This window comes from Lithobates pipiens, unplaced genomic scaffold (genome assembly GCF_037356315.1).
Source record: "Lithobates pipiens isolate NorthernLeopardFrog02 unplaced genomic scaffold, aLitPip1_a1.2 Scaffold_1, whole genome shotgun sequence".
In the NCBI taxonomy this organism is placed as follows: domain Eukaryota; kingdom Metazoa; phylum Chordata; class Amphibia; order Anura; family Ranidae; genus Lithobates; species Lithobates pipiens.
Genome location: NW_027507685.1, coordinates 95,031,384 through 95,046,493, shown reverse-complemented (window position 1 = coordinate 95,046,493; position 15,110 = coordinate 95,031,384). Strand labels below are relative to the sequence as shown.

The window sequence follows — 15,110 nt, the reverse complement described above, 5'->3', positions numbered from 1 at the left end:
TGGGGTAGAGTGTGGTGTCAGTGGAGCAGAGAGCGGTGTCAGTGGAGCAGAGAGCAGTGTCAGTGGGACAGAGAGCGGTGTCATTAGGGCAGAGAGCGGTGTCAGTGGGGCAGAGTGCGGTGTCAGTGGGGCAGAGTGCGGTGTCAGTGGGGCAGAGTGTGGACTTTTAATTACCAAAAAAAGCACTGCACAGTAATGCACAATGAAGTAATTATGCCAGGATGGTACTGCAGGAAGAACTAGACTGCAATCTTCAATCAGCAGCCATGTCCCTGGAAGACCAGCATGCCGAGTCCCACATTGAAGAGCTTGTGGACTGAACTGCAGGAAAGTAAAGACCCTCAGCTCTGCACTCACCCAGCGGTCTGTCAGTGTCCCCTTAGCTCGCTCGGCAGGCTCTCTGTTCCTCTCGCTTTCTGGACAGGTCACATGATCGGCTTGCAGAGGGGAAGAGCTGAAGCTGTGTGTCTGCATGGAGTAGGCACTGGCACGTCTCTCCCCCCTCACAGCCGCCCTGCAATGTGTCACAACTTAAGTTAGACAGCGCCAAAGACTCGGCCAGAGCGCCAGACAGTGCAGGCAGTGAGGGAGACACCTGCACGGGGAACACCATTACAGAGAATAAGAAACTCCTCAGCACTGTGTCTGGGGTTCAGGCAGACTGATCAGGGGAGGACTCTTTGGAGGAGGGCCGGCAAGTGGCATCCTGGGAAGTGCCTGGTTACTGAGTTGGGAAGGACAATGACGAATTTGCGCTTTTCCAGTACCATTGAGGAGACGGGAAACGTTCCAGGTACTGAGGAAAAGGTTCCTGTTTGCCTCTGGTTACAACTTGTCCACGTTCACAGGACTGTTTCAAGTTTTGAGTCAATGTGCTGACTGCCATGATCTCTATCTAGAGATCTGTTCAGCCTTGAAGTACCCAGCTGCGAATGGCCACTCTCTGGATGGAATTAGAGACTTTGCTAGACCTGCAGTTCAAGGTGCCTGAGTTCTTCACCCGTGCCCTCTGTTCCCTAAAAGACTGTGTTGTTTGGAAGTTAATATTTAAAAATAAAACCCTTTAAAGAGAACTTCATCTGTGTCAGCGTTCAAGTTGGTGGGTATCAACCCTGGGAACCCCTAGACATGGAAGAGCAGGCCAAGAGAAGGTAACTGGTAAGCCCAATAAGTCAAGGCCGCACAGCAAAGGTTGTGGCTGCTACATGTGCATAAAGGGATTTTTATTTGCAAAACGTAGACAGCGAACAGCCTCTTAAAGTGGTTGTAAACCCTTACAAACCACTTTGACCTACAGGTAAGCCTAGATTAAGGCTTACCTGTAGGTCCATGTACCTGTAGGCCCGAAAACAGGCACCGCTGTCTACGGCGCATGCGCCGTAGACAGCGGCGCACAGGCGCACTAAGCGCGGCATTCTCAGCGACGGAGCTGCCGCGCGTGTCGGCTCCCGTGCGCATGCGCGGGAGTGACGTCATCGCGGCTTCGCCGAATGACAGCGGCGGAGCTGCGAGACCCCACCAACAAGATGGATGCAGCGGACTACAGGGGACAGCGGCGACTTCGCTGGCTCCTGTGTCAGGTAAGTGACACATAATGGGCTACTATGCGATGCATAGTAGTCCATTATGCTTTGCCTTTGCAGGGAATGAAAGAGGAAGTAAACTCATCAGGGTTTACTTCCTCTTTAAAATAGGATCAGAGGGTTAAGAAGGAAGTTCAGGCACTCTTAGTGTCAAAGTCAATAATAAAGGACTTGCTTGCTTTGACTAAATCCAGAGAATAGCCATGCAGTGTCAGTGGGGCAGAGTGCGGTGTCAGTGGACGGTGTCAGTGGGGCAGAGTGCGGTGTCAGTGGGGCAGAGTGTGGTGTCAGTGGGGCAGAGTGTGGTGTCAGTGTATGGTGTCAGTGGGGAAAAGGAGAAAAATTTGCGCTACAGAATAAACAAAAACACAGAAAAATTGTATGATGCTGCAGTTCAAATATATACCAAAAGGTTATACATGTATGTAAATGAGAAAAAAAGAAAGAAGCTGCGCAATCCCTAATAACCCATATTAGGATATAAACATCTCACCCAAATTAGAATGGGAACTTAAAAGTGCACAATATTATATAAAGAACACCATAAAAACCAAACCTATTGCATGACATATACTTAACCGCATTTGGTAATAAATGTATAACTGTGTCACTAATTTACATGACCGTGTCACTAATTACATAAACAGTGAATCTCAGTGATATTTGTGCCCAAAAATGACACAAGAGAAATGTGCAAATAAACAAATCACATAAATGATTAATGTGTCCTCATTGAAATAGTTCTTTGTGAAAATACAAAAAACAAAAAAAAAACAAAAAAACTAAACAAAATTAAAGTGCAAAGTCCACTATAAACGGAAAACACCACGTGTCCAAGATGGCTGCCAGGTCTCTGAATCATGTATCAACGTGGAACAGATTGAAGTGCACCACCACCAAACGAATAAAATTGGCTCCTTACCAGATGCCCTAGTAAGGTGCGCTTTTTGAAAGATCAGGTCAGAATATGCATCAAACTTGAATCGTCCAACCCAGGATCCACTTTAGAACAAGACTCGGGTGTATTCCAACAGGAAGGCAAATGGTCCACCATAGGAAAGAAAAAAGCACTCCAGATAGTGTAAAACCATTTATTAAAATAAAAGTAAAAAGGGAAGAGATGCACTTACAGAGTTATTGTAAGAAAAGGCATATCATCAATGGAAAGCGTCGGCCGATCGCAACTCCAAAGTCATATCCTAGTTCTGCTGCTGTTCTAGTGAGGCAAAAACGTAGCGTGTCACACCGCCCTACGCGTTTCGTGATAAATCACGTCGTCTTGGGGTACGGGTGACACGCCATAATGCCTCCATTTTATAATAAGCTGTGGTCCATGTCACCTCCTCCATTGGACAACCAAGCCTCACTTCCGAGTGCAAACCGGAAGTGGCGCGTATACGTCATTAGTGTTTGTTATTAGATTATATCTTAAAACCTAACCAAAAAAGAAAACGAAAAAAGGACCCACATAAAATAAAATAAATTATTAAACCGAGTCTCTACAAATCTAATATTGCGCTGCTGAAATAAACTATTCGGCCCCATATCTGAAAACGGAACCAAGCCTCAATATCAGCAACCAATCGGGTGCGAGGTCAATGGTCAGAGCGACGGAAGTGACACGCATCAACGTGATAAACCGTCCCTCTACAATGAACAGTGCCATGGCCACGCCCCGTCCTCGTGCGCAACCAAAGGCCGCGCTCCAGAGCCCAACCCGCCACGTCACCTCCCATACAGGAAGTGCGCGCGCTCCACACAAACCAAGCCTCGCTTCTAATATGTGAATGAATCAACATTGGGCGTTAAAATCCCCTCCCCTAGGTGTACGAAGGAAGCGGCGCTCCACCTCCAACTTCTCCCTACAACGGGGAGAAATAGAGCCACAGGTACAAATCCCTACATCATGTATCTGTGAGCACTGGGTGAAACCAATGGAGGAGACCTGTCCCAACACTGAGTACAGTGTACAGATAAGCTAAGTACAAATAAACACAATCCCCAAAGGTTAATAAAAACTATATATATTAAATCATACATTAAGTAAATACAAAAGTCGCCCTCACTCTACAGTGTCATATTAAATAATTAGATACAACTCAGATAAATATCCCATGACCATATAATGAATAAGACACTAATATATGCAAAAATGTTTCTTTTTTTGGGAACATTGGTTAATGCACAACAGGCTCCAACATAGATATTATACTGGTAGGGCATATTAGAATTACAGAATCCTAAATATGCAAATTCAAAAATTGTGTGTAGAATCAAATAAACCAGAGCAAAAAGAAAACCAAATGATCATTGAAAACTAAGGACAGACCTTTAACTCCAACTATAGGTTAAGCGTTATTTATAAAGGCATTCCCATCAGTATCTGTGTTCATACCAAAGGGGGCGTAAGTTTTCAACTTGTGGATCCATGACATTTCTAAACGTGAGATTTCTCTCACTAATGCCCCACCTCTCCAGTGCGGTTTATACTTATCTATCCCCATATACAGCGTGTTAGAAGGATCTCTACCGTGTTTCTCATCGTAATGTCTTGATAGGGGATGCTTATCAAAGCCCCGTTTGATATTAGCAATATGCTCATTCAACCTAACTTTTAGGGCCCTCTTAGTCCTCCCTACGTACTGAAGTCCGCAAGGACACTGAATAAGATATACAACTGCTTCCGAAGAGCAGGTAATGAATGGCTGTGGTGTCCGCTTTGCGCCTAAAAGGCGCATACCACCCTTCTTCAGACTCCTCCTATCGAACAGTGCATAACTGTCTTAACGCGTGTCACTCCCCAACATGTGTCTCCGAACCAGTACCTGTGGCACAGTCCTTAGCTGTGTAACGTGTAGTGGTTTTCAACATGTGCTCCAGAGACAGCTCCCATGGAACAGTCCATAATGGTCTTACCACGTTGTGCTTCCCAACACGTGCCACTTTGCTACTGAGTGACACACCACCATCCTTCTTCAGCGACAGCTTTCATGTCACCCTTCTGCATCTTTGGTATCTTCTCCCTTCTGGTATTTTCAGGGCGGGATGCAGTACAGGCAAGGGATGTCCATTCACTCCCCATTCACCAGCATACATTCAGAGCAACATGTCACCCAGCTCTCAACTACCGAGTTTTGATGAGGGCCTTTCTTGCCCATTTTACTAGCCTACAATACACATAGGTCACACTATACCATAACATAAATCCACTTATTACCATAATATATACATACATATGTGTCCCCTCGAATTATGCACCCCGCTCCCAACCTCCTATAATCTTTTACTGTAAATATGGGTCGGGATTCGGCAAACTTGCTCACAGCGGTGTTGCAGGGCTCTGACTTGGCAGCAAAGTCTCTAACTCGTACACAGAGACCTTACCGTCAATTCATCCCTCAACTTGCATAGACAAATGAGAGACCCTTCTATATAAATATCGAGTTTAACCATACATATAAATCTACAACAATGACAAAACCCACACAATTCCACCGGTGCTTGGATTTCAGAGATCATGCCCAGAGTATACCATGCACCTCTACCTATGGTTAGGTTCAAGGAACCCTCTAGTTCCATGACTAACACAACACCGGTATTCTTTAGGACAAAGAAACAAACTCGTCTATGTCCCAAATAATACCCGGGTGCTTCCTTCCCAGCAATGATCTTTCCATCGAAAAAAAAAAAGAAATAAATAACTTCCCAACATTATTCGTTCATCCCCATGTATTGACCTGGCATACAAAGGACATCATGGTCATGCTTCCGACCGAGGGAAATATCAACCTTCCATCTTCTCTGATTATATGTAGGTGATTTAGCCTCAAATGCAACAAGATAGGATCCCCAGTCAGTAAGCCCATTGATGCCACCAAATATACAGACCGAGTCTGCACTTCTGTATATGTGAACGTACAGCATGACACCTTTCACAATCCAAATTAGTACAGCCCATCCAGGCATTCGACCACTACTTTGGATTAGTGTAAGTGATGTGTTTTGGCAAAATCTTACTAAGCGGTGATGCTAACTCATCAGGCCACTGCCCCTCATACAGAGACGGTACAATCAGCTTGATGTTGGCTGATATTTCCGCCTGCCATGGCGTGCACTCCAGAGCCAATGACAGATTCCTGTGCTGTACCATCACACTCTCTACCGAACTCTCAACATGGATGACAAAACCCGGAGCCACTTTAACCTGGGCGTTACTGTGACTTTGCTGAATGTTATCAAGGATGCCACCAACCTCTCTGAGTAACAAAGCCCCGCTTATTCTCTGAAGCTATGGCTGTGCGTTTGTTCCTCAGGAGGCCGATGTCCACTCCATTAACAACACCCATCCCAGCTCCTATTCCCCCCAATATAGTGCTGAATACATCCCTCCTCTTTCTGGTTACTCCTCAGAAATAAGCATCCTGCATGGACTTCATTCTGTATTCGCACATCTTTTGGAGTAAGTCACTGGTACCATGACCGCACTTGATTCAGTGTATACTCAGCACATATAGGGTGATAGGTTTTTATCAACCACCGTGAGATGTTGCAGCGCCATGTGGTGAAGGCCTACTGTAACCCGGTAGCCAGTGTCTGTTCCCTTATTTAACAGAGCATGCTCCTGTGTGTATTCACTGGCATTATCTGTGCAGGGTTTCGACCTCTCAGGTGAGCCACCAACCAGGTGTATCTCCCCCATGTCCAGTTCTGGTGTCCCACATGTCCAGTAACCAAAAGCTTCTCTATAGGACTGCTAGGATTGAGACACCCCCCTATGAGGAAGTTTTCACCCCATTGATGTGTCACCTGGCACCCTTTAGTCTGGCCAACAGATACCTTATTATGCATAAGTGCCAACCTGCCTCCTGGGTACCTGCACCATATTAACTCCGTTACATCAATACATGTCATACATTAAAACCTTTCTTCTTTCAATTCTTCCTTCCAACAAAAAAAAATCATATTTTACATTTTCATGTTCTGACAGTTTGGATGTGTCATATTCCTTCCCCAACCTCCAACCCATTGCACATGTATTAATAACATGTTTACATTCATCAGGAGAGACTCCGGCAAGAATATTTCACAAGTTCTGTTGATGGGCACAGTCAGATTCAGCATAGCACCAAATTGTCCATAAGAAAAAACAAGTATTAATCTGAATCTTTAAGGTTATTTTTCTTCTCTCCTGATGTTTATCAGAACAAATTTGTGGTGTGGTGTGGCACAGACAAACTGCCAACCAGATGATCATCTGTCATCCATGTTCCAGAAACCTCGCCATTCTCGCTCCACTAGGATCCTGGAAGTGAAAAACAAGAGCAGTATCAAATTCTTATCCATAACATCTGCTTGCTTACCATGTTTACTTATAGTTCCCTCCTTGGAACCCAGGAACTTAGTATTCCTGGCTTCTGCAACTCTGACCAAACTACCAAAACAACCCTGACCTCTTTAGGCTGAACCCACTGTAAAATGGATCCCCATAGTATGATCAAAAATGTTTAAAAACAAACGTCAATGTTGCTTCTCAAAAAATTCTAATTTTACAAGCTAAAAAGACAATGCATTTATCTGTATCTTTACAATGTATGCACTACCCCCTTTCAAGTGGACAAAGCCTAAACCTTTTGGAACTCTTTTCCACCTGAATGAAAATAAAAACAAAGAAAAAACACCAAACTCCAGCTGCTAGAATGGTTTCCAGCTGCTAACTGAGGGCATCATCAATTGCCCTCCTTTCAGGTGGACTAAACATACAGATTTTTCCACCTGAACAAAATAAAAATAAAATAAATGACTAAACAAATACCAAAAAAATTTTTGAAAAAAATTAAAAATCTGGCCATTATCACCCAAGAACAACATGACAAGACAACCACCATAAAACAATGACAAACACTCAACTTTTAATTAAAGACATCCATGGACTTTCCTCCTGCGAAGAGTAAGTACTCCTTTTAATCTGAAAGACAATTAGTTAATGGGAAAAACAAAAACAAAACATCTGTACCTCATCACCACATTTGTAACTTCATTAATGTCTGACTATTGTTAATTTTTTTTCATTGTTTGCAATTACTAATTAATGAGCTCATGGTACCATGTGATAATCGATTATGCATTTACAATAATCTAACCCCTCTTCTGCTATATTTGCCCACTGTTGTTCTCACTTTGATGGACCTGCAAACAAAGCACAAATGTTAGTATCCAAAGCCATTTACTTCTTCCCTGGTCTCTGGAAAAGGAACACAAAGACAGTGATTACACACAATTATCATGACAATTTACTTTTTAAGTCCCCCAAGCCTTTCCCATTAATTGCAATACAGTTGCCATACTTTTCTATACTACGCAGCAGGATTGGTAAACTTTGCCATATTACTCAGGAAAAATGGCAATGTCATTTGCGTCCAACTACATACAAGCCAGAATGGTAGATTAGCCCAAGGGGCAAATATTGGAATGATCATCCAGTCTTGTTGCTGGCTGTGCTTAGGGTGTGGACTGTCATTTCTTATCTCTCCTTCAGAACAGTGTAATCTGCCCTGGCTGCTATCTTTCATATCAGGCCTTTGAGCTATTCTGCCCCTGTCCTGGGTGGGGGTTTTCATTGCAGATACCTGTATTTCTGGGGTTTCCTGCTCCATGCTAGCAATTTTAAGGGCTTTATGAAATCTATGTCCATGCCTATTCCATTTACAATGTCTGAACTTTCTCTGCTTTCCTGTACCTCTGCTTATTACAGATACATCTGCCTTTGACCCATATTCCCTTTCCCTGGACTCTTGACAGAAGTTTCGCAGAATATTGACAATATTTTGGTAGGATCTAGCATTCCTCAGAGTCATTCTAGTGAGGTAGCTTACATAACACTTATTGGCCATTGAGTATATGAAACTTGCATCATCCTTCAATAAGTCAGGACAGTTGAACACTTTCGTATACAATGCAAGATACTCACTGTAGAACAAAATTGGGTCATCTCCTCTCCTAAATTTCATTAGTTGCAAATCACTCATACCATTATCACGACTGTCCACAATACGCTGCAATTCTTTCCTTCGCACCTCTGCATCTGCTAAGTTATCATTAACTTGTGCCGATAACTGGGCTACCAAAGTTCCTGGTAGCCATGCTTTCAGAAGAGAGCATGCATCCTCATTACTCAAATGGAATTTAACTACTAGCGCTTCAAATTTATTGGACAGACTCATTGGTGATTCCAGGGCATTAAATTCACCCAAAATCTGGCACAAAGTAGGTCTCTCTTGGATTGTAATCAAACTGTCATTCTGCTTTGAAGCTATAGGTGCAATAGCAGACTGTGTTTCATCACGGCCGTTCTCCTCATTGATTGTGCAGATATCGGCCAATTGGCATGTTCCTTTGTGCTCATTGAGTGATAGCATAACTTTCTCTGTATTAAGAAGCTGGGAGCGTACATTTGCTAATTCTCTTTCTAAAGACATAACCAACTCTTCCATCTCTGACAACCTTATTTGCAACAACTCTAAAAGTTTGCTCTTCATATCGCACTCCATGCTGTACCTGTGAAGCTGTTCTTGTAGCTCACTGTTTCTCCCCGACAAATTGCCTGCTGTAGCCCGCAATTCATCCATCTCATTACTGGAGGCTGTTGCAATCTTTAGAAGGTTTTCACTGACTTTCTCTATGTCCTCCCCGAGACGTCTCCTCTCTGATTCCCACTTCCCCCCCATTTGCTCAGATATAAATTTAATTCTGAGCAAAACTGCAATTTCATTAGCCAACTTTTCTTTCTTAATTTTTTTTAGCTGTTTGCCCGATAATCTGCTATTATGTTGCTGACACTGAGACAATAATATCTTACACTGGCTTTCAAGAGGTTCATCTGCACATGAATGATAACTGGCAGAGGCGTACTTTTTAACATATGTATACACAAGTTCCATTTCACAACCATACAATCTACACAATACACAATTCTATTTGTACTAACGTTCCAACACTGCACTGAATACTAAACCAAACTCAATTATTGTTAGCTCTTACAACTCCCAAAAAAAAACAAATCGCTCTTAGCATTCAATAGTCTTCATTCGCTACCACTTTTACCTGATATCATTCAAAACAACTTTTCCCTATCCATAAAATAGACTCACCACACTTACTGTGGCATTATCAGCTGCCTTGTATCTGAGCACTTCTGTCCTGTAGGTTCTATGTGCTTTTTAGGATTAACACATGCTTTCTGGGGTGCCATTTGAAGTAACTGATAAATACAAACTATTATTATTATTATCAGTTGTGTATTAATTTGTCTAGTCCCTATATATTAGTTAGTCTATTAACACTCTGAGCACATGTTACTGTTAATATCACAATACTACAAAGTTAGCTATGAAACCAAACACACGATCTAAGATCAATCAAATCTCATTTATTTTCCAAGGAAATAAGCTTATATGAGGTATTATTAGAAATTACAAGAGTACATAGCATACAATCAGAATACAATAAAAGCAGTATACTTAGCATGTCCTCTGGCTGTCCTCATGATGGAGAAAGAGAAAACTCTCCTTCAATCATTCCCTTTTTGACAAACACACCTCACCCACACCACATCCCATTGCCCACCCCCCTTTGCTTGTGGACGAATCAGTGTCTCTGGGGCGTCTCCTCCCCCAGGCTAAATATCTCTGACCGTCCTGCCATAATTATCCTCTGGGGGGCAGTGTTTGTCCATGAATTGCAACTGCTCCGACTGGGCTCACATCTTGGGATTCGGTCTCCGGTGCTCTTCCCGCTCATTAGGCCTGTCTTTTGATCCTCACAGACAGATCGGAGTCAGCATTGTGATGCAGAGTAGCTCTCATAGATAGATGGGCGCCTCTAATCTGAAGTCCCAATAGAGCTTTAACTGGTTGCATTCCAACCAGGGGATGGTGTCCTGTTCTCCATGATATTGCACCATTGGGACTGACAATCCATGAGTTTATACTGAATCCAACACTCTCCAACTACCGCAGACGGCACTGGACCACCTCAGAATCCTTCTTTAGTTTCCTTGCCTCGGGCTAGCCACCCCCGAGACAACAAGTCAGGTGGATCCACACCCCAGGCCATAGCCTTCCTGGGGGCTGGTCAGGAGGACCAGGACCAGGAAGTCACAACATCCTTGGACCGGAACCCCGAACCACGTGGCTTTTGCATCTTAAGTACCCTCTCCCAGAAAGCACAGCAAGAGTGACACTCCCACTGGGCGGGCTCCGAGAGAGAGCAAACCCAAAGCCCCTAACTATACTGTGGTTCCATGCCTCTCAGAAGAGACAGTGCCCCATTGTGGCCAGGCTAAACATCCTACAGTCCAGTCAGACTGATGCTGAGGTCCAAATTTATAACAATTGTACCCAAACCAAACTACAGTTCAGGTGTAACCTTAACTTAAAAAAAAAAAAAACATAGCGCGTGCTCTTCAGGAGCCGGTGCTACATCATATATTGCAGCTTACCAGTCATTAGATGTGTCGGCTGCATTCCTTTTTTTTTCAGGCTTTTTCCCCCTTCTGTTTTCACCTGGTGACCTGACCAGTAACACACCTTCTGTATAAGCCCTTGGACACACGGTCGGACATTCCGATGGAAAACGTCCGATCGGACCGTGTTGTCGGATAATCCGACAGTGTGTGGGCTCCATCGGACTGTTTCCGTCGGAATATCCGACGGACCACGTTTGAGAGCTTGGCTATAAAAGTTTCCGACAACATGATCCGATCGCGTCAGTTCCGATCGCGTGTAGCCTAGTCCGACGGACAAGGTGCCACGCATGCTCACAATAAAATTCTGAGACGGAATCGCTCGGTCAGGTAAAACTACCGCTCGTAATCGATATATAGCACATTCGTCATGCTGCAATGTTAAAAATTATTTAATGCAGCGCATTCTCTTTTTCTTTACAATGCTATAAGAATGAAGTTGTTTTGCTGCTCATATTCACACACACTTCTCCCAAACTTATTTCTTTATTCTTTTTACTCATTTCATGAATACAATATTTTAATTTGTCACATCTCCCCAATCATTTTTATTTTATTTTTGGTTTTAAATTTGGTGGTTGTATTTTTTAGTCAACATCTCCTTTTTTGACAGTTTGCTCATCTCTGCAGTTTTTTTGGTGTGTTTTGTGTGTCATCTTACCACAACACCATTATTATCTTTTTATTTTATTGTTTTCTTTTTTAATCTAGAGGAGGTTGTTTGGTGTTGCTGCCACTTGTTATTAATTTGACTTTGTATTTTTGAAATGTACCTGCCTACTCACAAATAAACTGTCCTTTTTGAAGTAAAACACATAGGCAAGTATTTCTTCAACCAAAAAAAACCTTTATTTAGGTGTCAAACAAATAAAGAGGGAGGCAGCGCTGGAGAAACTGGTCAATTTGGCGAAGCCTTTGGCCCCCAGGGCAGACATGAACTAATTTGAAATGGCAAAATCAGTGGCCTGAGGAGTACATATCTCAGGGAGAGCAGTCTGGTCCAGAAGTCCAAGAGATCAGGAAGAGCAGTTTCTATCTATGTCCCCAGGCTGTGGTCCTACAAGAGGCTGCATCTTCTGTCAGACCAGACTGAACCCAGGCCATCACTCTCTGGTCTTCCTTGGCACTTCCCTCCAGGCTTCCTTCCAGGCTGTGGCTCAGCTCCTGTAGTTGTGGCAGGATGAGGAGGAGGAAGAGGGCGATGGTCGACTTGCCACAGCCTCCTCCTGGCTGAGGTCTTCCTGTGTATGAAAATGGGACATAGTTTTAGTTTTTTAGTCATCAATCACACAATTTTGTGCTCATGACTGTTGCAAATTGAATGTTACCAAATAGAACAGACTATCATTCTGAGCCCAGCATTTTTCATTCTTGTCCCAATCATTTTTGGTCACTACTGTCTATTGATATGTAAACCACTTGGTTAAATCACAACTTACTGATCAATAATAACATCTAGTTAACATCATTAAATGTACAACAAGAAATATGTTCAACAGTGCTATACCTGTCTCAAGCTGGGCCCCTCTACATGTTGCTGCCTGGAAGGCCCAGGTTGGACATCGGAAGCCTCAGCTGGGGGTGAAGGAAACCTTGAAGGAAGACTGTAGAGTGGTGGCCTGGGTTCCCCCTGGTCTGCCAGAAAATGCAGCCTCTCATAGTACACCATCCTGGGGGATATAAATGGCATCTGGATCTCCTGATCTCAGGCAATTCTGGTGCTTCTTGCGCTCCCTGAGATATATATTCCTCAGGGCACCAATTTTGCCCTTCACATAGGTCATGTCTGCCGTGGGGACCATGGTCTTTACTAAACCAAGCAGTTTCTCCAGTGCTGCCTTCCTCTTTCTTAGGTCATTATAAAAGGGGTTGTTCATCTGTCACAGGCAGGGCAGCTCCCTGAGCAGATCAATGAATAGCCCCATAAACTCTGTTTTCTGGAAGGGATCCATCTTGTCTGCACGACACAACACAAGACAAACCCTAATAATAATGCCATGCTAAACTCTCCTAATCTTGTCCCTATATAGGCCTATATAGAAGCAGTATAGGTGACTGATGTACCAATTGTACCTTCGTTTGCACGATCAGCGTGTCAGCTCCTCACTCTGGTCACAGATCGTACGTACGACACACGCGTGTTGGGTTTTATATACAGTGCGCATGCGTGAAACTCTGCTCGCCCCTGACGTTTTTTCTAGACTATTCCCCATCCCTTCTCAGTGGGGAGAGCACATGGCGGAGACACAGCAGGTGTGCAATAATAATTTCACTAACGAGGAGGAGGACGAGGAAAGCTCGGAGCCTGAAACGTCCCGATCCCGGAGGAGAAGATTTAATGCCTCAAATATGTCTTTTGTTGAGTTGTTGGAGATGGTGGACATATTGAAGGGGAACGACTATGATGGGAAGTATGGACCTTAACCCCAAATGTCAGAAAGGCCAAGATCATGACTAAAGTTGTGAAGAGTCCTCAGAATAATTTTGGGGTACGACGATCCAAGGATCAACTGAGAAAGCGCTGGTCAGACCTGAAACTGAGGGAGCACATAAGTACAGAAGGATCAAGCGCGTTCTTCAAAAAAGTAAGTAGTTGTCATGTGTTCATATTATTATTATTGCTTGCATACTGCTCCATGTGCTTTCATTTAATGTTGTACAGTTTAAAATGGCCACTTTCATGTTCATGGGTTCAATCATTTGTAATAAACATTGTTCGTTAGCCCACTCCAAAAACAATGTTTTGCCAAGTTGCACTTGACTACATTTGTTCACATTACAAGTGAGTATTCCAGCTTTAGAAAGTGTCAAAAATAATGTTTTCACCTTTCAACTCTGCCAGAAAACACAATTGTACGACACTTCCAAGCAATGTTTCATATTCCTATTTCTGCCCTCTGTATGCTAAGTATTTCTTTTTTTACATTCTCATAGAGGAGAGAAGACTTGGAACGTCTGAGGAGACCAGGGACCCCACACCACCCAAAGAAGGGGAAATACCAAAAGCACAAGCAGAGGAGGAAGGAGAGATTGTTGAAATTGGTGAAATTGGCACCACAACAGGTGAGTGTCGGAGACCACAGCTTCTGGTAAGCTAATCAATGTATGTCTGCATATTTATAATACATGGTGTGTTTTTTTTTTGTTTTTTTAGGTGATGTGGAAGAAGAATCGCATTTTACCAGGGAAAGTGCTCAGATACTCATTGGGGAGATAATGGAGTGCAATCGCGATTTAGAAAATATACAGAAAGAATCAATGATGTTCAATAAAAAATGAAGAACATCATTGATGTTTTGGGGAGAGTCTGAAACACCCCAAACTAGCTAGCATCGTTTTAAAATTTTCAAAAACACTTTTATATTTTTAGAAAAACCAAATTTGGAAGATGCACACAGTGTGTCAACATGTGCTATCTCCCATCATGGGGGATCAAAGTACATGTTTGTGGGTGCAACCCCTTCCTTGCTACTAAAGTGGCTGAGATGAAGGGGTTGCACCCCCAAAACACATACATTGATACCCCATGATGGGAGATAGCACACGTTGACATTAGGCATGGGATCAGGAGGAAAATGGCCACTTTTTCTTATTCTCAATTTGTGTGCATCTTACAAATTTGGCTTTTCCCCATCCGATGAAGGCAATATCAGCACAGTTTGTACATACTCATGTCTGATATTGTCTTCACTTTTCCAAAGTTGAACTTTGTAAGTTCCTGTGTTCTGTATGTTATCCATTGATACATGCCTGTTTAGACATAAACGCCAAGTTATAAAAATGTTTCCCAAAATAATGTTATATACACCAAATATGTTGGTTTGTTTTAAAACCCCTTTCTAAACGCACATGTGAATGTGCTTTGAGTAAAAAGTGAAATTATCAACAATGTGTGGCTTCCTTTTTCAATGCGCAAAAGCAGTATTTGGAGTAAAGTTGTTGTTTTCTGTGGCAATGGGTGTTATTTACTAAAGGCAAATCCACTTTGCACTTCAAGTGCAGTTTCA

At 43.0% G+C, this 15,110-nt stretch overlaps 1 protein-coding gene across 1 annotated transcript; it reads right to left on the bottom strand.

The window, feature by feature from the left end:
• Nucleotides 1–7,936: 7,936 nt before the first annotated feature.
• LOC143987282 (posterior protein-like) lies at nt 7,937–9,520 on the bottom strand. Its single transcript, XM_077485908.1, has one exon. It carries the CDS (start codon nt 9,518–9,520, stop codon nt 7,937–7,939), a length of 1,584 nt encoding a protein of 527 aa, XP_077342034.1.
• Nucleotides 9,521–15,110: the final 5,590 nt, after the last annotated feature.